This window comes from Glycine max, chromosome 18 (genome assembly GCF_000004515.6).
Source record: "Glycine max cultivar Williams 82 chromosome 18, Glycine_max_v4.0, whole genome shotgun sequence".
NCBI classification, from domain to species: domain Eukaryota; kingdom Viridiplantae; phylum Streptophyta; class Magnoliopsida; order Fabales; family Fabaceae; genus Glycine; species Glycine max.
In genome coordinates this window covers 48,710,486-48,731,750 of record NC_038254.2, presented here as the reverse complement: position 1 = coordinate 48,731,750, position 21,265 = coordinate 48,710,486, and the positions used below count along the sequence as shown (strand labels likewise).

At 31.3% G+C, this 21,265-nt stretch overlaps 2 protein-coding genes across 2 annotated transcripts; both read right to left on the bottom strand.

Moving 5' to 3' along the window:
• Positions 1-5,739: 5,739 nt before the first annotated feature.
• LOC100306008 (uncharacterized) lies at positions 5,740-8,799 on the bottom strand. Its single transcript, NM_001364448.1, has 5 exons — positions 8,699-8,799; positions 8,400-8,500; positions 6,344-6,405; positions 6,203-6,261; positions 5,740-6,113 (listed from the first exon to the last, which is right to left on the bottom strand). Exons 2-5 carry the CDS (start codon positions 8,477-8,479, stop codon positions 6,096-6,098), a joined length of 219 nt encoding a protein of 72 aa, NP_001351377.1. The 5' UTR covers positions 8,480-8,500; positions 8,699-8,799; the 3' UTR covers positions 5,740-6,095.
• A 2,415-nt stretch (positions 8,800-11,214) lies between these two features.
• LOC100777555 (protein trichome birefringence-like 3) lies at positions 11,215-14,434 on the bottom strand. The gene is made up of 6 exons (XM_003552210.4): positions 14,002-14,434; positions 13,626-13,875; positions 13,326-13,497; positions 12,732-12,928; positions 12,422-12,580; positions 11,215-11,669 (listed from the first exon to the last, which is right to left on the bottom strand). The coding sequence occupies exons 1-6, from the start codon at positions 14,180-14,182 to the stop codon at positions 11,339-11,341; spliced, it is 1,290 nt and encodes a 429-aa protein (XP_003552258.1). The 5' UTR covers positions 14,183-14,434; the 3' UTR covers positions 11,215-11,338.
• Positions 14,435-21,265: the final 6,831 nt, after the last annotated feature.

Genomic DNA, 21,265 nt, shown 5'->3' with positions numbered 1-21,265 from the left:
TTTGTTTATTATTTTAGTTATTTTTTATTAATTATATAACAAATTGTTTATTTTTGTTACGGTTGTTTAATTTTTAGAATATAAATTTAATTAAGATTCATAATAAATATTACTGTAATATTGTTATTAGACGTATTTAAAAAAGAAAGGCATATTATGTATATATATATATATATATATATATATATATTTTCTGAAATTGGTGAAATTGAGGAAAAAATATATATATATTTTCTGAAAGTTGAGAAAAAAAAATCCTCAATGTGAAGAAATTATTTTTTATTATATATATATATATATATATATATATGTTTATTGAAATTGCTGAAATTGACAAAAAATATATATATATTTTCTGAAAGTTGAGAAAAAATTTATTGAAATTGCTGAAATTGACAAAAAATATATATATATTTTCTGAAAATGAAGAAAAAAAATTCCTCAATGTGTAGAAATTATTTTTTATTATATATATATATATATATATATATATATATATATATATATATGTTTTTTTAAATTGTTGAAATGGAGAAAAAAATATATTTTTTCTTAAAATTAAGTAAAAAAATTCCTCAATGTGAAGAAAATTTAAATTACGTGTTTGTTTCTAAAATTAAATTACGTGTTCATTTCTAAAAATTAAATTACGCGTACGTACTTGACTTTATTTATTATTTATGATATGTGTGACTATTAATTTTTTTTTCTTTCTATACAGAAGTTTTAATATGGGTAGTTCGTCATCTTCTCATCATTATGACGTGACATCTAGACCATTAGAGGATGATTTATTGTGGATGCAAAAAAATCATATATCCCAACATATTTGGAATGATGCTAATGATAGGATGTTAAAAATCCGACGAGCCACACCACTGTACAATCATAGAGAAGCACCACCCGAAGAAATTATTCCTCTATTACAAATTTCGGGTTTGTACCCGATAATGAAATTGACGCAGTTGAAAGTGAATGGAGCATTGGTGAATGCTTTTATTGAAAGGTGGAGGCCAGAAACGCATACATTTCATTTGAAGTGTGGAGAGACAATTATTACACTTCAAGATGTTTCTGTGCTACTTGGTATTCCTGTGGATGGAAGACCATTAATTGAAAATACAAATATTGACTGGTTTGAGTTGTTTCATGAATTATTGGGTGTCATGCCTGACGATGCTGTAATTGATGGGAACTCAATTAAATTGAGTTGGTTGTCTTCTCATTTTGCAAATATTCATGATTTTACAGGCAACCAAGAAGGCCTTGAAAGATTTGCTCGTGCTTGGATCTTACGATTCATAGGAGGGGTAATGTTTGTTGACAAAAGCAGCAAACATGTGCATTTGAAATATTTGGAGTTTCTGAGAGACCTTAGAGAGTGCAGCAGTTATGCATGGGGAGCTACTGTTTTGGGTAACCTTTATAGAGAGATGTGCATCGCAACAGACTATAATACTAAATCAATAGGCGGTTTCACTCTCTTGATTCAATTATGGGCATGGGAACGATGCCCAACGTTAGCCCCCTCAGTTATTCCTCCACAACAACAAAACACGCCACTTGGTTACAGGTATACTTTCCTTTACTATTTTGAATTCATTATTAATAAACATGTTTGGTTGATGTTAATCATTATTCTATGTAACATTTTATTTTGTTATTTAATTTTTTGTGAAGATGGTTGGGAGGTGAATTGCATCACATAGGCAATGACAATTTAATTGAGTTTCGTCGTAAATTAGATGTCATGAAACGCGACGAGGTAACAATTTTGATGTTTGTTTATTAAATGATGTTGTATTTCTTAATTAATTTATTAAATTTAACTTTTATATGCAGTTTGTATGGGTCCCTTATGCTGGACATGTGGAAATGAATTTGAGTCAAGTTTGTTTTTTTGGGTCTGTATTACTATGGACATGTATCATACCACTTATTTGTTTTCAAAAAGTGGAATGACACCAACCGGATAGAGTCATGAGACAATTTGGAATGCAACAACCTATTCCGAGACCAGTAATGCAACCCAACAACATACATGACTTGACATTAAAGGGAAAGGAAGGAAAAAATTGGATGCGACTAATGCAACCCGCACTTAATGAATGGAATAGTCGCTATGAAAGGAGAGTAGAGCAAACACCGCCACAAACAGGGACCCTCAGTCTGAACTCTGAATATATGAGGTGGTACAGGCGTAAAACAAAAGTTTATGTCGACCCAAAACATGCAAGAAGAGGACTATTGGTATACATTGTCCATTATAATTTAGAAAAGAATGTTGCGCTTATTGAAGATTATTTTAATAACTATTCATTTATTTTCTATGCAGGGTGAAATTGCCGAAACACTACATTTTATGGTGTCGCCTGTTGGGAGAAGGGTTTGTACTTTTGACGATTTACTGCCATGTATCGAGAAGATCACTCTTTTGTCTGAAGAAGAGGATAGGATACTTGAGGCACATGAAGATGCTCCCCCTTCTCAGCCACAATTTGAACATCAACAGTTTAATATACTACGACAAAGTGTGGAGACTCGAGGCTTAGCGCGACGTCGGGAAACTGTTGATGCAGCAACATATAGTTTGCCTCCGATGCCAGAACGACAACATGGAATGTATTACACACCGCCGACATTCACCCAAGAACCGCCTCAGATGCCGCCGATGTATTCATACCCACATGATTTTCAACTAGGGTATAGTTTTGCAGGCATATTTGGGTCCTCTCCTTCTTCAACGGGAACTCCTTCATTTACCCAAAGTGGTCAAGTATCGACCCCAAATGCCCCACTTACTGGTCTGTGGAATGTACCTGGAGATATACCCGACATGGACGACTTATTAGGGGTCGATTTACGTCATGATTTCTCTGCCGAGGCTGACCAAGTGGATGAAAAGGGCGAATCCTAGAAGAAGAAATCCTGATAGGGCAGCTAGAAATTGGGACCAGCCATGTGGGACTTCGTCGTGACATCACAGACATAGTGATGATTGATTAATAATGTGTTTACATTTTTTCCACATGGTTTAACATTTTCATGTACTTTGTATTATTTTTTTCCATGTGTTTCATATTGTCATGTACTTTGTATGATTTTTTTTCATGTTAATTTTATATTATTGTCACTTCAACGTTTCAATCTTATTGTGCAATGCTTTTAAAATAAATAAAAATAAATAACCATAATGTTAATGACACATAAACCAAAAGTGATCTCTAACGTTGTTTAATGGCCAAATCAAAAAAGAATTGACCAAATCAAAAAGCATTTTAAAATATTTTAGGATTTCAAAATGTATTTTAGGTGAAAATGTATTTTATTGAAAATGTACTTATATATACTTCAAAAAGAGAGAATAATAAAATATAAAAAAAATAACAAATAATACTAATAATAAAAATGAAAAAAATTTAAATTTTTGATAAACAAATTAAAAAATATACAATTTAGAGTGTATAAAAAATAATCTTATTGAAATTTTGGGGTGGGGGGTGTGGGAATATAAAAAAATAACAAATAATACTAATAACAAAAATGAAACAAAATTTAAATTTTTGATAAACAAATTAAAAAATATACAATTTTGGGGTGGGGGGTGTAGGAAGAGGCTGGGGGGGTGTGACAAGAAGAGGCTGGGGGGTGTGGGAAGGGGCTGGGGGGTGTGTGCCCTGCGCTAGCAGTAGTGCCTGCAGCAGGGGCGCCACCAGTGGAACCTGACCCCTGGGCGCTACCAAAGACGCTCGCGTCAGAGGCGCTACCTGCTGTGCCACGTGTCACGTGCAAAGTGGAGGTGCTTGTCTGGGGGACACTTTGTAATAAAAAAACAGACTCCCCCGGAAATAATTGCAAAAGAGTCCCTTTTTGGTAAATAATTTGTAAAACTGCCCCCATTTGGTGTTTTTGCCAATCTTTTTCACAACTTAAGTGATATGAGGAGGAATACTGCATCTATAGGTATCAAGGGTAACCATCAGTAGAATTTGAGTGAAAAAAGGATAAGGGAATTGTTAGGCGCACCATTCGTTTTGCTAATACACTTAGTACAATATATGTAATTCTCATATTATCTTTCTGTAATTGGTTGATTTACGGATTCATAATTCTTAAGCCAATTACGGATCAACAATCCATATGCCATTGATGATATGTAATTGACTTACGAATTGTGAATCCATAAACCAATTACATAAGGGTAATATAAAAATTACATATGTTGTATTGAGTGTATCAGCAAAACGAGTGTTGCACATAGAAATTCCTAAAGGCTAATCCATTGGAAAAAAAACATTAAAAAATCAGGCCCACCACCATTTTTTTGACCTTCAAATTAAGTCGAGTTCAAGTTATGCTAAGTTGGATTTAGATTTGAGACGGATGGGTTACCAAGGGTCTTCCATTTCACAAATCTTCACAAATCTAAGCCTTCTCGTTTTTATGTAGATTTTCATAATGAAATTTGCGATTATATTAAGAAATGTTCTACATAAAGTTCGACAAATTTTGATAATCTGGTAAAAATATGATCATTTACTTAAATTAATTGAAAACATCCTAGAAAAAAATAACTTTTTGTTTGCGTTGTCTACATTTTTTATTCATAAACAAAATATTTAACGTTTCTTGCTAAAAATTTCAAAAAAAGATTACAGATAAAATTTCCAATTTTTATTTAATGGTAGACAGGAATATAAAAGTTGTAAAAAAAACCTAGAGTGTTATTAATAAAATTAAAAAGTATTTTAATATCATATAAGATAATTAATTAAGAAAATAATTAATATTTAAATAATTTCATTAAATGCTTAAAATCTTCCATAAAATTGAAAAAAAATATATTATAATATTTAATTTAATTTATAAATTTTAATTTTAATTATTTTGACCATCCAAATTATTTTCTCAAGCTCCGCCACTTACTGCTTTAAGCATGACCTGATATTTCAAAGGACTCAGTTATGGGAGTTAACCAAAAGGCAGATGGTTTTATGTCAATGATCAAAGACAACTATAATGAACATCACGATCATGAACGAGAGAGAGGAAAGGGTGCACTAAAAGCTTGTTAGCAAAAGATAAATTGTGCAGTTTAAAAGTTTGTAAAATGCTACACAGGTTGTCCAGAGGAAGAAAAATATGAGCTTTGAGAATGATACAATGAAGCATTTGCCATTTTTAATCAAAATGTAGAAACATTCAAATTTTAATATGCATGACGTTTATTTAAAGATGAGCTTAAATGTTCTTTAAAAAGAACAAAGCTATCTGCTTCAAGGGCATAACTTCATCATCTCTGTCTGATACGCCAACAAATTGTGAATTTGACCCATCAGCTACTTTTTAGCCTCCAATGGAAAAGAAAAAAAGAAAAAAGAAGCCAAATCGAAATCTAAAGAAACATATTACAAACCGTCTTAAAGAGACTGAAATCTAGTTGAAAGAGAAGAGGTAACTTTAAAGGAGTTTGATGCCTTTATATTTACAATGAGATGAAATTAGTTATTAAATCCTATATATTGTCTTAATATTTACAATTTGTATGACTCCACTTTGTTTCGCTAGTTCCTCTTATTATTTTCTATTTGTGTGAAAATTTTAACTCCCTTGTTAATCTTTCAAATGGATCCTTATGATTCATATTTCGACCGTAAGCTTGAATGAAAGTTTAAAGATGAGTTTAATTACAATTCTAGACAACATGTTCCTATAAGAACTTGTATACAGATGATTTGGCAAGAGACCTATTTGTACTCTGGATTCAAATAGGATTCCCTAGAAGAACAAATTGAATGTAAGAAGTATCATTTTTATTCTGTAATAATCACTCCTCGATAGTTTCAAATTAAAGGCAAACTAATATTGGTGACAAAGTGACAGTGTCATAAACTAGCAATAATATCCTAATCCTGTTTTCAGTTCACCAAGCAAACTGAAAAACCCTTGCATCCCAACTTGAGATCACGAGTTAAGAACCAAAATATATTGTTAAAAAAGAAATTTACAAACACCCGGCCTTTGTCTCCAGCAGCATCTTTGGCTAAAGAAAATCGTGACTATGGACCTTCAACAATGTAGCAAAAATACCAAAATTACTTGTTCTTGAATGACTGGAAGCAGCAAAAGAAAAAGGAAAAGTTAAAAGATGATAATCACATTGTCAATATTGATTTAAATATTAATTTTGTCAGCATACAACCTCCATATTTTTCGAGATGTCCTTGATCTGCTCAGCTAGCTCCTGCCTCTTCTGAACAGCTGCCAGAATATATAACGCAAGTGTGAAATTTGTTGACATGGTCAATAAAACATTAAAAGACAATCATTTTGCTCCTATTACCTTTGTTAGAAATATCTTCAATTCTTTTTGATGTCCTCACTGCAAACCTCTGAAATGCAGGGCTGGGAAACCACAATGAATATTAACATGAGAAAATGACAGTAAACAAGAAAACAAGAACTACTACTGTAAATGAATTTCGTGTAGACAATTGGATGATTCAAAAGCAGGAAACCTTTGGACTTTGAATGCACCCACATTTTGAAAATCTGTGGTACATGATTTGGAATCCATAAGGTAATAATTGAAGCATATTATGGAGACTAGGGGCCTGCTTGATCAGTATTCTCTAAAACATTTTTCCCCCTTTAAAAATGGAAAGATGAAAAGAATACATTTTGGTTGCATATTCTTTTATCTGATTATTATTATGAAAAATTGTCCTCCATAATCACATTCAAATTAAAAAATTTAGATCGCATTTTGGTTGTTTTTGTTTCTCTGCTCCCATCTCAAACCCAACCAGTACATTTTTCTCTCCCACCCCATTACCACAGCTGCCAACCATGGTTCCTGGCATTCATGAAGCATAAGCCTTAGCCTTTGGACAAACTCCTAACAACACCAATGCATAAAAGAGGGCGATCAATGATTTTCAATGGGACAGGGTGTTCTGCACAAAAATAAAGCTGTGCAGTGGAACGGACAAAGCATTCATGTCATACACTACAAGGAGATTTGTAGTTTGAGTTGGATTAAGATCTTTTCCTTAAATAACATAGACTCCCATGAGGTGATTGTCCAGGAGAACATCTCTGAAGAGGAAATAGATATTGCTGGGGAGAATGGGAAAACATTGCAGAAGACGATGGGTGTCCTACTGTCCTTGATCATTAAAAACTTCTTTTCAGAAAAAAAAAGTATCAAACACTAGTTTTTGAATATTTATATTCTGTAAAGTATTTCTGTGAAGTAATTCTTAAAAACAAGAAAACAAAAATAGAATCAAACAGTCACTAGAAAGATAGAATCTTGAATGGATGGCATGCATATAAAGCTGTACTCAAATGCCATCACAGGAAAAATCAATCAGCATAAACATTTAACAAAGAAGCAAGTTGTCTTGGACAAGAGCACAGCTATAAAATTAATAAAGCCTATCAGATGCAAATAAGGGAGGGAAAATCACGGGAAACAATGGCTTATCATTCTCTTGAAGCTCATCCTCTTCATCATAAATGATCTGCTTGTCCCGAAATGAGTGACCTGGCCCAGTAGGGAAATCCCAATTCATTGGGCCTTTCAATACAATCAAATAGAAAGCCCCAAGGGTGCCATATTCTAGGAGCCCAAACAATGTGATTGAAAAAATCCTCCTCTATCAGTCGTGGGTTGAGGATGGAAAGCATGGAAAACAAGGGCAAATATGGGTTGTACCCCTGGGCATAAATCACACTATTGGCTGCAACAGTGGGCACATCATAAAAACATGATGCAATGCACACAACATGTAACATTCACAGGCTGCAACGTGAAGATGCTATAATAGCAACCGATTAACTAACCTGATGTCAAGTTTTTCGCTAATTAATGAATGCTTGTTAATTCTATTAATCAATGTAATATTTCATGCACAGGCACAGATATGGTTGATTCAAGGTTTCCAAATTTTCCATGTCTTTCTTACTCCTCTTGATTGAGTCCCTCAATCCAAAATCAGAGTGTTGGCAATAAAAAAAAGCCTTCAAAAAAAGATGTTTGCTCTAATCAACAAAACCATTTTTTTCCCAACAAGGATATTCCCCATCAGAAACTAATTCCTTTCAAGCCGTGGAGATCACTAAGTTTTGCCTCAACAACAACCATATGATTCATGCACAATCCACATTAAAATCTAACTAAAATTTCTAAAAATCAGCACAGGAAAATCCAATACAACAAAATGCACATTACCAATTATCATATTCATAGGTATATACGCGCACATGCAGCAAACCTTTCAAACTCCTTTAGATTAAGCTAGAGAAGGAAGCTTACAACCTCAAAAATCAAACGCATAGATCAAAAACAGAATTATAAAATAAATTTTTTTTAAAAAAGTGAATGAACCACATACCTGTTGGCAAGACCATTGATAACCACTTCATTCACCACGTAAGAGAGAACCCTTTGCACGAAATTTGCACCACCGGCCATGATTATTTTCTCGGCTTCAAACTGAAAACGATTCCAATGTTACCCAGAAAATAAAAATTAAACTTTTTAGGGAGTTATCAATAATTCCCAAGTTTTCTTCCCTAATCTTTTTATTTATTCTGATTAGAAAACAAACCAAAAAACTATAAAAGAATAGAAAATATGGTTTCAGAACAGAAATTGAGAGCTGAGAATTGAAAAGGGTAATTAATCGCAAACCTTGATTTAGAGATTGTTATAGGAGAGGAGACTGATTGAAGATGTTTCTGGAAATAAGGCGGCGAAGAGGCTTAAACGGAGCTTTGAGTTTCGTTTATATTAGTGGCCTTCACTTCTTTCCATTATTATATTGAAACGCTACAATATTTGGATGATTTTTAGGATAAATTATTTTATAAGTGCATGAATTATTTGATAGTTTTTAATTAAATTTTCACTCTAGTTACAAAAAAAAAAACTATACATAATTAATTATCTAAAATTAATATTGACCTTTCGTAGGTTTGTATTAGTATTTTTATCTCTACAAATCCACTCGACATAAGTATTTTTTTCACAAATCTATCCGGTTTCACTCTAATAATTTTGCTTTAAATTCACTTAACTGACTTACACAATTAATTTTCTATAATCAACAGTTGGACAAAAAAACATAATTAAAAAAAACACAAGTTTAAGAACTTACTTGGAAATAAAAATAGTTGAAAGATCTAATTAAATTTTTTTTAAATAATTTAGAGATTATGAAATAATTTAATCATATTTTTATACTCTATACAAATTTAATATAATTTTTAGGAATTTAATTTTTTATATTTTAATAAAATATATTCTTAGTTTTAATGAGAAACTAAAACTAAATTATTATATAACTGTATAAATGCAAAATATGTTGATTTTTATAAAAACTAAAATTAATATTTTTAAATATTTCAAAGAATAAAAACATATTTTATGGGAAAATATATGTTATGTAGTTATAGTATAAAATAATTTTTTTTATTTAATCATAAATTATTATATATAGTAACTTTGTTGACTTTTAGGTAATCATCTTACAAATGTATTAAAAATGATTTTTAATTTAAATTTTTTTATATTAATAACGTATAGTAATTAAATTGTATGTTTTAAATGGAATTATTTAGACACATATTTTAATCTTACTTAAAAATTTAAAGAAAAATTAGGTTGTGTGATAAGATGATAATTTTATATATTAAAAGATAAAAATGTTAAAAACACTTGATACACTCTTTAAAATACATTCTCTTTTATTCATTATAATTTTAATATATTTTAAATAAATAAAAAATATATTTGAAGGAATGTGTTTCTAGCATTCTTCTTTATATATATATATATATATATATATATATATATATATATATATATATATATATATATATTATAGAATGAATGTGTTAATTATTTTACTTGTAATTTGCCTTAATTTAGAGGAAGTTAAATTTACAAGAGAAATGATTTTAAATATTTTGCAATAGTTAATTATTAATTTTTAAATACTTTTTTTTGTAATTTATTAAAATGATTAATGAAAGATACAGTACGGGTGATACTTGAGTCTAGCAGTATTAATAACTAGGTCAAACAACCCACATCCATTTATAAATTGACAGGTGAAATGACTTAGCTCATTTGTTATGATCCACAACTCTCTGAGCATAAAAAGTAAAAGCGACCTTTATTAGACTATTATTCAGGTAAAGTGGTTGAAAAAATGTTTAAGCCCATAGCTGTGTGATCAAAATCACCTTATATGGCCTAAATAATCTCACACACCCTAACTCTTTTATAAGGCTTTTCACAATGTGTCATGCTTGTTAGTACATTTGATTGATTTGATGTATGATTATGTTTCGATTATCATTGATTTTTTAACCGTTAGTATTGTGCTAGTCATTCACATTATTTAAAAATCGAGATTAAAATCTTTATAAATATCTTTTCTTTTTAACTCAATGAAATATCTTTTATTAAACATAAAATTATGATGGCCAGGTCCACCAAATATATAAGTCTATTAAACAATTAAGACTTAGTTTTCATCACAATTATCATTTATAGGATTTGTTTTTTTTCATCTTCACTCCATCTTGTTACCTGTACCTTTCTTTGAGTCCTTATGTGTTTTTTTATATACTTTATTGCAGTGTTTGTAGGCATAGTAGAGAATGTTCCTATCAAACTAAAAATAAATTTACAAATCTATATTCTTCTCTAGTTTTATTGAATTTCTTATTTCATTTTGGGTTAAAACAATTTTTTTAAGTTATTAATACTTGTACATTTAATTATTATAAAATAATCATTTTATTGATATATCAGTGTTGCCATGGAATTAATTTAGTTTCTATCTTTCTTAACTATGTCTCAAATCCAAACTCATTTCCAAATACCAAATTGAAAAACTCTTTTTTTACTCAAAAAATAAAATTTTTCAAAATTTCTTATTTTAAATAAAATTAGTGAGGGCCTCCTTTTTTTTTTTATCTTTTTTTCATAAATTCAATCGTTTGTTCTTGACAAGGGACAAGTTGTGACAATAGGTCATAAGCCATGAAACTGAAATTTTAGAATCTTCCTTTCACTTAGCATAGGTTCGCTGTGGAGATGTGAGATGACTTTGTATGTATAAATGTGACATAGTGAATGTGACCCTTTTTGGTTTCACAATGTACTCTAATGTCAACTCTATTCATGATGCACGTATATTTATATCACACAAATGGCATTTTAACATTAATGTACACAAAACAAAATAGTTGACATCTTCATGTCACAAGAGTTAAGAAAAAAAAAGGGCATGGATCTTTGTGCAAGATATATATTTGTTTGTTACAACATAGCCAAAAGTATTTGATTCCACGTATCAGGAACTCCAGGCAAACACCAGTGTATGCAATCTGCATTTTGTGGATTAGCCCTTTCCTCTTCAGTCAACAGTTTCCCTCCGGTTTCAGTGTAAACTGATGAATGTCCATCAATTCTGTATTCTGATATCTGTGTTATGTTGATGAATGTCACTGGAATTTTCATTTTCTTCACCACTTTTGCCACCACACTCATTATTCTCTTGTCAGAACCAGTTCCCCAGTGCTTCTTTTTCCTCACTGGCTTTGTCTCATTGAAGCATTTCACACCTTCCATGTTGCCCCAGTCTTGGCTTCTGAGAAACAACACATTTGATTTGTTACGATTGAGCAATTTACTCAGAGACATAAATGAAGCAAAGAATAACTTATTGGGAAAAATTGATTTTGGTTAAAATTGATTTTCAAGTAAATGTAATTTATGTTTGAATTTTTTTATCTAATGCAAAAGTTACCTAAATTGCTTCAACTTAAAATTAGTTTAGACCCTTAATCAATCCCTTAACCTGAAACTGCACATATGAATATTTATCCAAAATCAAGGACGGATCCAATTCTTTTTTTAGTGGGGGCAAAACAGAACTAGTTTACAATATTTCCAAAGAAAAAATATTTTAAACTTTTATAGACTACATAATCTCATGGTAAAAAATTTAATTTCAAATTACTTAAACGTCTAGAAATTACAACTGGGTCAATGTGTATGTATGTGCTACTTGTTTGAAAAATAAAGTGATAAAAGTAGTATTGATTTATTCTTTCTTTTATCTTTTATAAATTTTTACATTCATTTAAAAAAATAATTTTGTATTATGAGGCAATATCTATTTTTTTATAGGTATATTTTTTTTTTTATCAAATATAGTTAAGTAAAAAAAAAATATCTTAGTGGTAGCAATTGTCCCCACAATGCTTAAGGTGCATCCTTCCCTGCCTAAAATCACGTTAAATGGTATTTCAACTTGAATCTAAACGCGCATTTAACTTATAGCTTTAAGTTGTTGCCATAAAAAGTTTAACTTCATTAAAGTTTCCTTAAGATAGAGACCTTGTATGTGTTGGTGACATAGTGGTGAAAAAGACTCGTGTTTTGTTTGGATTGATGGTTGAGTCGATCCAGTTGGCCCACGTCTTCAAAGCTAACTTGTAAGCAACTGGGGTGTCAAATTCTTCATACCCTTCTTGTCCATTGGCAAATGAACCCCATCTGAAATTTGTAAACTAGAGGTTAGGCAATGCTTTCTTGCTTTTGGTTAAAGATCAAATGCTGCTAGAGATTGTTGAATGTTTGTTATGAACAAAAGAAGAATGACACACATAATATGCTGATTCAGTAGTAAGTATCAAAGAAAGCCTACATTGTTTTAATCCTAACACCACTCATCCACCATACATAGGTGTTAAAAACAAGGATGTCCACACCCGTCCAGTTTTTGGCTCTTTCAGCTATAGCATCCACTTTTATTATCCTTTTCTTTATATCTATGATGTCAATGTCACTGTTGGACTCCACAAGATATGGGGCCCAATAGAATTCTATAGTAGCATTGTAAGCCTGTGAAAGTACAGATACAAAAAAGAATGAGCTTGAGATTTCCAAAAAAGAAGCATGATGTCTAATAGTTAGTGTCATTATTTGAGAGAATTCCTACTAGTAATAGATTTTATTGTGTTAAGTGTCAATTACATAATTGAGAGCCCGGCAGAGCCTCTGATTAAGTTAAGGACAAAATTTAGATGCAATTTTATATGTGCTTTTGGTGTTGTTCTGCAATCACAATTAGAGCTTCACCTCGGTGATTTGGGTTATGCAGATCAGAGGTAAAACTCTGATTCTAATTGGAAACAACACCCAAAACACATAAAACTGCATCTAAGTTTTGTTCTTAAGTTAATAGCTGATTGAGTTGAGTCAACATCTTTGACCATATATTGAATGCATGTATCAATACCTTGGCTGTGAAAACTGAATGAACTCTTCCTAGTTGCATAGACTTATGCTTATGAGGTATGACCCATTCTACCAAGCAGACAAAAGATTCCCATTGGTTTCTTTGCAGTGAATCCCCCACAAATAGCACCCTTTTCCCTTGAAGCTTTCTGAGGGCAAGCTCTGGGTTGAAACTGCAAAAAATAGTCATTTTGGAATATAGGTTATATAAACTAAACATACATATATCTATGACCAAAAAGTATGCATACTTAAAACAAGTTCTTCAATTACAATTGGCTTGTTGGAGTGTGAAGCTTACCGTGGCAAGGTGCAATCTTCTGGCTGCCACTCCCAATGGCGATAGTCAGAATCATTCCTCCCATTCTTGACACAAGAAAATTGTCTATCTATGTATGGACAGCTTATGTCTGAGTAGAGAGGCTTTATTGAATGGTTAAACACCCATTTCCCATTTGCAACATTGCACTCCTCAGGGTCAAAATCAAACCTGTCATCAATCCATGATGATGCATTCACAACCACAACCTCCTCATCTGTTTTTTTGTCACCTGCTAGGACAATCATGATGAGATATCATTGCATTAGAATCAAACCGATAAACAAAAACATGAAAAGGCAAAGACGAGATAAGGTGAGGTATATGTTTAGTTGTGGCATTTGTCAAGCTGACTTACTAGTCTTTGGTTTGGTGGTTTTTCTAGGACATGGCTTGAACTTGAAAATGGACTTGGAAGAGAGGAAACTGAGCCTCTCTACATACAAGATAGCCACAAAAGCAAGAACACAGGTTGTGATGACAATGATGGGAAGAGGAAGCTTTCCTCTGGGGTGCTTCATTATTCCTGAAGGGATCATGGGGGATGAGTGGAGCTTAACGGTGGGAAGAGTTTAATGAAGTGGTGCTCAACACAACAGAATGATGAGGACATTGTACAAAGGGTTTAGAGGGGTAGGTTTTATGCATTTTTTGAGTAGGAGTGAAGTTAAAGCATAGTATACTTTGGCATGACTAAAAAATGCTAAAAGATACTGGAGGTTAAGGAATGGGTTGAAAGGCTAACATCTTTGGCACCTCATACTTTGGCCATGTAGAGAAAGCTATGCATTTAGCCACACATCATGCTTTCTAGTATCTACATCATTAAGTAGACCCTGTAGAATATTCATTGTGTGGGAAATATACTATTTTTGTCAAGTTTCTGTCTCTCTCTTATGTCTTGTTGAATATTAAATAGATCTGTTCACACCATCAAGTATATGCTGGTCCCAAATGATTATTATACTAAATTGTGTCTTACTCCATTTTTTTTCACTACTTTTTGATGTACGGAATAAGCATTATGTATACCACACACACAGATCTATTGTGCAGGAGTTGATGAATTCCTTAGTAGTATTTGCTATGTACATTAGAATTCATGCAAGTGAAAAATTGAGTTAAATTTTGTAAACTGATTTGCTTTGAAAATTTCAATTTGTTTAAGCATTAAAAAGGGAATTACCTTTTTAAATTATATGGATATTTTATAAAAAAGTCATTGTCTAAAATTTTATAATATGATGACATTAAATCAGGTCGTTAAGGTATTTGAGTAAATTATACACCTAATTTAATCATGATTCTCTATTATTCTCCATTTAAAAGGAGGAATCATGTGCAGCAATTGAATGCTGTTCTATACACAAACAGCTACCAAACAAGAATGTTAAGATCACAAACCACGTTTGGATGTGATTCCTCTCTACCCAAACATGCCTTTCTCTATAGCACAGGATAAGTCCAGCAATCTTGTTCTTCCACTATACACACAATATATCGATTATGCAAGGTTGTTCCAATATTGAGTGGGACATGATAGCTTCCAATATGTTCTGATTGCAATACTCAACTTATCCTGTTCTTTTTTTTATAGCAACTAGTAGTTGCATGGGAAACTTTTTTTCTTTCTTTGCTCCCTGTATGTCCATTTGTCCTTTTGTGGTTTTAGAGGAATCTTGAAAAATTGTTCCTTCTCACCTTTTTGCCATTCTATTCCTTCCAAATCCTTGCTAGCTAGATTTTGACGTCAATATATAAATGCTAGAAAAATTGAGTAGAAAAGACCTTGTGTGTTCTTTTTAGTAGAAATTGATATTTATGTTACACTTTGTAGTGTTGTATGATTTCTTCAGAACTTCTATCTTTATGCAAAAAGGAGAAGAGATGGTTCAAATGTACTTAATTGAGTTTTAGGGAGAGACAGAGAGGAAATAAAAAGTAGTTACAAATTAACTTACAAGAGTGACATAATTGATCCAATTTAATTAAGCTGAAGTAAGACACAGAGAGAAAAGGGTATGAAAATAAAGCAAAGAAACAAAGTTGTAATTGATTAAGTAAAGTTCTTAAAAAGAAATAGAGGGGTAGGGGTTGAATTGCGTACGAGACTTAAAGTAGGTGAGATACACGATTTGAATGTACTTGAAACTCAGCATGAGAGGGAAACTTAACTGAATTTGATCGTATTGGAATATGATTTTGTTTCTATACATGATTTACTGATTTGCCAAATTACTCTTCTTAGATAATCTTTTTCACTTTGAAATTGAGGGATGACTGAATTATTTTACCATATATGAAAATAATAATTAATTTCCTTATTCAGAATATTTCAGCTTATAAATTTCAATACATGATGAAGTTATAACTTATAAGTTATAAAATATTTTTTTCTGTTATAAATAATACACTATATAAGAAAAATGAATCCCCATACTTTCCTTGTGCAGATCTTAGTAATTTCAACACGTGCCAAATCCATTCAATATGGGTGAAGTCATTGACAAGAAAAATGCATTCCTTTAATAAGTAGTAGTAACATGCATGCTAGCCAATTTTTATTGGTCTAATCAAGTATACACACAGCACTAGTCACATACAAAATTATTCATTTTCAAGAGCAGGTAATTATGAAGATCATTTAACAAAGTGGGGTGTGAAGAATGTGAAGGGTGAGCTGTTTTTGTGGGAAAGTTGGAGGGCAGAACGTGAGAATACCTTCCAGAGAAGTAGCAAAGCAGCAATGAACCAACCCTAATATTGGAGGCTCTAACAGCTTTGAAATTAATTTCATAGTGAAAGCCACCCATGATCTTGGCTTTGAAAACGTTTCCAATTAGGAAATTGACATTACAACTTAATACACAGTGGTTGCACTAACCTAATCAGACCGTACAACAGAAAATTGACATCCTTAAATTAATAACAATTAAAGCGTTGATTCAAATTATTATCATGTACAATATCCTTAATCAACTCAACAAATCCTGAATGGGTGACCCTAAAGCATTGAAGTCGAAAATACACCTAGCCAGTAGTCACTAATAATCATTAAGCAATAGAAATCTCCACTGTAATTCAGCATCAACATCAAACTCATTACTAAAATTGGGTATAATGAATAAAGAAATCCACCACTTGCAATTTGAGGGAATTTTGATTAAGCTGTTGCTTGAAAAATGGATTTGACCTAAAGCCATTACGTCAATTTTCCAATTGTAGGTAACACAAATTTCTCTCTAATATAACTTTCTTTGCTTACAATCTTAATCTTATTTAGAAGGTAGAAAAATAGAAATATGTTTTTTTTAGTCAACGAGGAAGGTAGAAATAGTGAGTTTTCTTTTAGTCAAATGGGTACAATTTTGCTGTTAATAAAACTAATATTCTAATAATTAATATTTATTGATAAATTTTTTATTTGGATGAAATAAATAGAAATATTTAGATTTAAATGTAATTATGATCCTCATATTTTGTTCGATTCATAATTTTAGTTTCTTATTTTAAAATTAAGGAATTTGATTCTCTTATTTTTAAAAAATTCTTTAATTTAGTCTTTCAATTTTGAAATAAAAACATTTAGTCCTCTTATTTTAAAAAATTTGTAATTTTGATCAAATTTTTAATTTTTTTTTACATTTTATTTCTTTTGTTTTGGTCTTATTAAATCCTAAATCTACTATATTTATTTAAGATATCATCAAGAAATAATTCAATTAATTACAAAATAAAATTAAAAGAAATAAATCATAGAAAAAATTAAATATTAAAACAAAATTGTGAATTTTCTAAAATATGAAAACTAAAATTATGAATTTTTTAAAATATATGGATCAAATATTTGTATTTTGAAATAAAATGGTCAAAATTACAGATTTTTTAAAATAAGAGGACTAAATATCTCAATTTTAAAATAAAGGGATTAAAATTATGAATTGAATTAAATAAAGAATTATTGTGTTTAATTCAAATATTTATTTAGTTGCCCGCTTTTGTTCTTTACTTTGCTGGAATGCTGAACACAAGCCCATACAAAACATAAAGTAAGGACCTGAATGCTTCTTTATGGGGCAGTAATACCAGTAAACAAAAACGACAATTAAATATTTATATAAAATAACGACATTCAACCTTGAAAAATGTAACCCAACAAATTAAAATAAGTTTCTGATTGGAAATTCTTCACTTACAATTGTTCATTCTCTTTTTTTTTATTGGGTGCCGTTGTCACTATGCTTGTCCGCTCCTACTACGATGCATGGGTATTGGACAAAAATGCTGCGTAAGACCCTTTAACCTTTGCTGTGTCGTAAGGTAATACAGCACGAGTGTTGTTAGTTGCGCTGGATCCATATTGTGTATGCTGACATCCAGTATTTAAAAAACCATTTGGTGAATCATTAATTAATTCGTATGATTTAATTTATATTAAAAAAATATTTATACATATTTTAAAAATTCTAAAATAAGTCTTATAACAAATATTTAATATAATTTCATAAATTCATTTTTCAAGTCCAATTAATTGACAATCAAGAGTGAGATTCTAACCTAAAAAAACAAGTTCTAAACAAATAATAAATTATAACTAAATCAAATAATTTTTCTTCTTTTATTTTGTTTTCATAATTATAAAGTTCACGTCTGTTTCCACAAAATATGGCTAAATAAAATAATTTTAATTTGTTTTTCTAAATTTTCTAATTTAAGGCGATTCTCAAAATATATTACTTTCTTCATATCTTCCACATTCTGTGTTACTTAATTAGAAAAATTTAAAATTCATAAAATAAGAAAATTCAATTATATTTAATTAATTTTGTAAATTAAGACAATTCTAAAAAGACATACCTTCCTCATTTATGTATATAAATTAATTTCGTAAATTAAGTCAACATTAAGAAAGTACCTTCCTTATTTATGTATCTAACTAACTAGTTAATTAATTATGTTTCTTATTTATTTTAACAATAACAGAGCAAAATTGTCCAAATGATATTCTTCTTGATAAAAAAATATGAGATGGGTCAAGTCCAATTCTCACAAAAGACTAACAATATACAAAAGAGGAACCCCTAAACTCTTAAGTCTTAACATTGCTCCAGCCGCCAAGAGGACTTGATGGGTTTGCTCTCAGTGGAGGGTATGAGAGGCTACAATGCAGAGATGATATTGGTTCTGTGTGGTTGAGTGAGTCCCAGAGAGAGACATAGATAAACGATTGCACCAGTGAAATGATGGTGGTTCGAGGTTGACGACGCCAGTGAAGTTTGGTCTTTGGAGGTCAATTGTGATTAGATTAGGGACTAAGGTTCACTCGACAAAAGCTTCATGTGAATTTGAGAGATAGAGACAACCTCTTTTGTGTTCGTCATTTTTTTGTTTATTAATCAAGACAATTTTGATTTATAGATATTTTTTTTAAAAAAAAAACTGACCCAGATTGGGTCAGTAGTTTATTGGTCCAACCATAAACCCAGTTGGGTCGCATCGGGTCACACCGAGTTAATTGTATGACCGATTCAATAGTTAAATCGATTAAACCTTCAATTCATGGTTGAACCGATTAGACCGATTGGGTCGGTCTAGTTTTAAAACACTGATCACATCACACATATAATATATTTGATTTTCTATTAAGAAAGTGTGGAATCACTTCAAGGGAACTACTATTAGCCCCTACAAAATTACTTTTGGCCCACACCACACTTCCCTGCCCTACCTTTCTTTCCTCCTGCCCTTTCTTTATTCCTTTTACCCCTTCCTCTTTCCCTCTCTTCACTCATACAAGTTGGAGGTATTTCCCCCCCCCCCCTTTTGTAAACATAACATAATCATGATTTTGTTGTGCATTTTGCATAGCGAAGTCATGATTCCGTTTTTCTTTCGAGTTTTTGGTAACACAAGGAAATCATGATTTTATTGTGTAATAATTTATGTAACACAATGCAACCAATGGATTGGAATACATTTATATTAATGAGGTTACAATGCTACCTGGATGGGGAGATATGGATGATGGAAGCCAATGTTTCTTTTACCAACCCAGCCTTTTATATGGAGTCAAGCCTAATGATATTGGTGTGAGGAATGATAATGATCAAGATGTGGGTGGTGATGATACCAATATGTATTTGTAACCTAACTATCTTGACTTTTCTAGTTATTTCATGACTTTTATATGTTTGTGTTTTGTGAAACCTTGTGTTTTGTTACTGAATAATTTTTTTGAGTCTTTTAGGTTATTCAAGAGCACAATGATTTGTTAAATTGGGCTCGACATGTGGGAAAGGAGCACGGGTTTATGGTTGTAATTTGTTGACTCATTGGCAAGCATACCAAGTCATCAAGTAGTATTCAATAAATAAGAGTTATCGTTCCCACGAAAACTCGAACAATACTTAGCAAATGGCACATGTTTTTACTATCTAAACTAACAAATAAATAATGATGATTTGAACATAGCATTCAACAATAGAGATAGAGCAAAACAAAGCTACAAGTTAAATATTTAGGGGATTTTCGATAAACACACAATAAAATGATATAAAATTCAAATGACGAAGGTTATCGAGGTTAGATTTCGCCGAACTAAACTCTCTTTACACTAAAACATGATACTCATAATCTAATGTTAATATCAGTCACAGTTCAAAAATTGTATTCTAATCCCTAATTCTTTAGGTGAAAAGACCTAAGTTTTCTCATTAAATGTCAATCCCTTGCACATTTAACAAAGAAGTTTGCTTTAAGCTCAATGACCCAAAGATAATCATTACCCCTCATCCTATTTCTAGCTCCGGGGTTTAATGGGCATTTTACCACAGTTCAAGATAAAGAAAGTACTTTCCAATAACAATCTTATCTAAAAATCAAGTTGTTGGACAAGTGGCCTCAATAACTTAAGAGAGGGGGGTGAATTAAGTTTCAAAATTTTCTTACTAACAAACTTTAACCCCCTTTTAAATGATATATGATAGGCATTTAATAATATTCTTTTAATTGCGCAAGACAAAGTAACCTGCAATAAAATAACTGAGATAAGGAAAAAGAGAAATGCAAACTCAATTTATACTGGTTCGGCCACTTCCCGGGCCTACGTCCAGTCCTCAAGCAACACACTTGAGATTTTCTACTATCTCTGTAAATCCTTTACAGACTTTGAAAAGACTTTGGGATTCCTCACCCTTGTGTTCAAAATTCTCACAAGCCAAGAGACAAACAGTCTCTTGATTACAACTGAGTTTATGAGATGTACACATTGATTTCTCTCTTTTAGAGTAGATGATACAAATTGAAGATCTTAGAAGAATTTTCAATAGATTTGCAAGTGTTTGGCCAATAGTTTTTTAGAGAGCATTTGACAATTAAGTTATCTTAGAACATCTTTCACTACCTTTTCAAAGTCAGACACACACATATATAGGCTCATTGTGCTTTTTCAAAATAGTTTGAAGAGATGTGTCTTTTCAAAAAGCTTTTCTGAAATTTTCTCACTAGTAATCGATTATAGGATTCTGGTAATCGATTACACAGATCAAAATTCAAACAGTTATGTGTCGTTAGTAAAAAATGTCTTCATAAACTCTCTAGTAATTGATTACACAGTATGGTAA

Bases quoted from the DNA above. Each gene is read 5' to 3' on its own strand.
- LOC100306008 (NM_001364448.1), bottom strand. From the start codon at position 8,479: ATGGCCGGTGGTGCAAATTTCGTGCAAAGGGTTCTCTCTTACGTGGTG. The intron at 6,406-8,399 runs GTATGTGGTTCA...GTGGTTTCCCAG, and splicing joins ATCAATGGTCTTGCCAACAG to CCCTGCATTTCAGAGGTTTG. The intron at 6,262-6,343 runs GTAATAGGAGCA...ATATTCTGGCAG, and splicing joins TGAAGATATTTCTAACAAAG to CTGTTCAGAAGAGGCAGGAG.
- LOC100777555 (XM_003552210.4), bottom strand. From the start codon at position 14,182: ATGATCCCTTCAGGAATAATGAAGCACCCCAGAGGAAAGCTTCCTCTT. The intron at 13,876-14,001 runs GTAAGTCAGCTT...TTGTCCTAGCAG, and splicing joins AACCACCAAACCAAAGACTA to GTGACAAAAAAACAGATGAG. The intron at 13,498-13,625 runs GTAAGCTTCACA...TATTTTTTGCAG, and splicing joins GAAGATTGCACCTTGCCACG to TTTCAACCCAGAGCTTGCCC.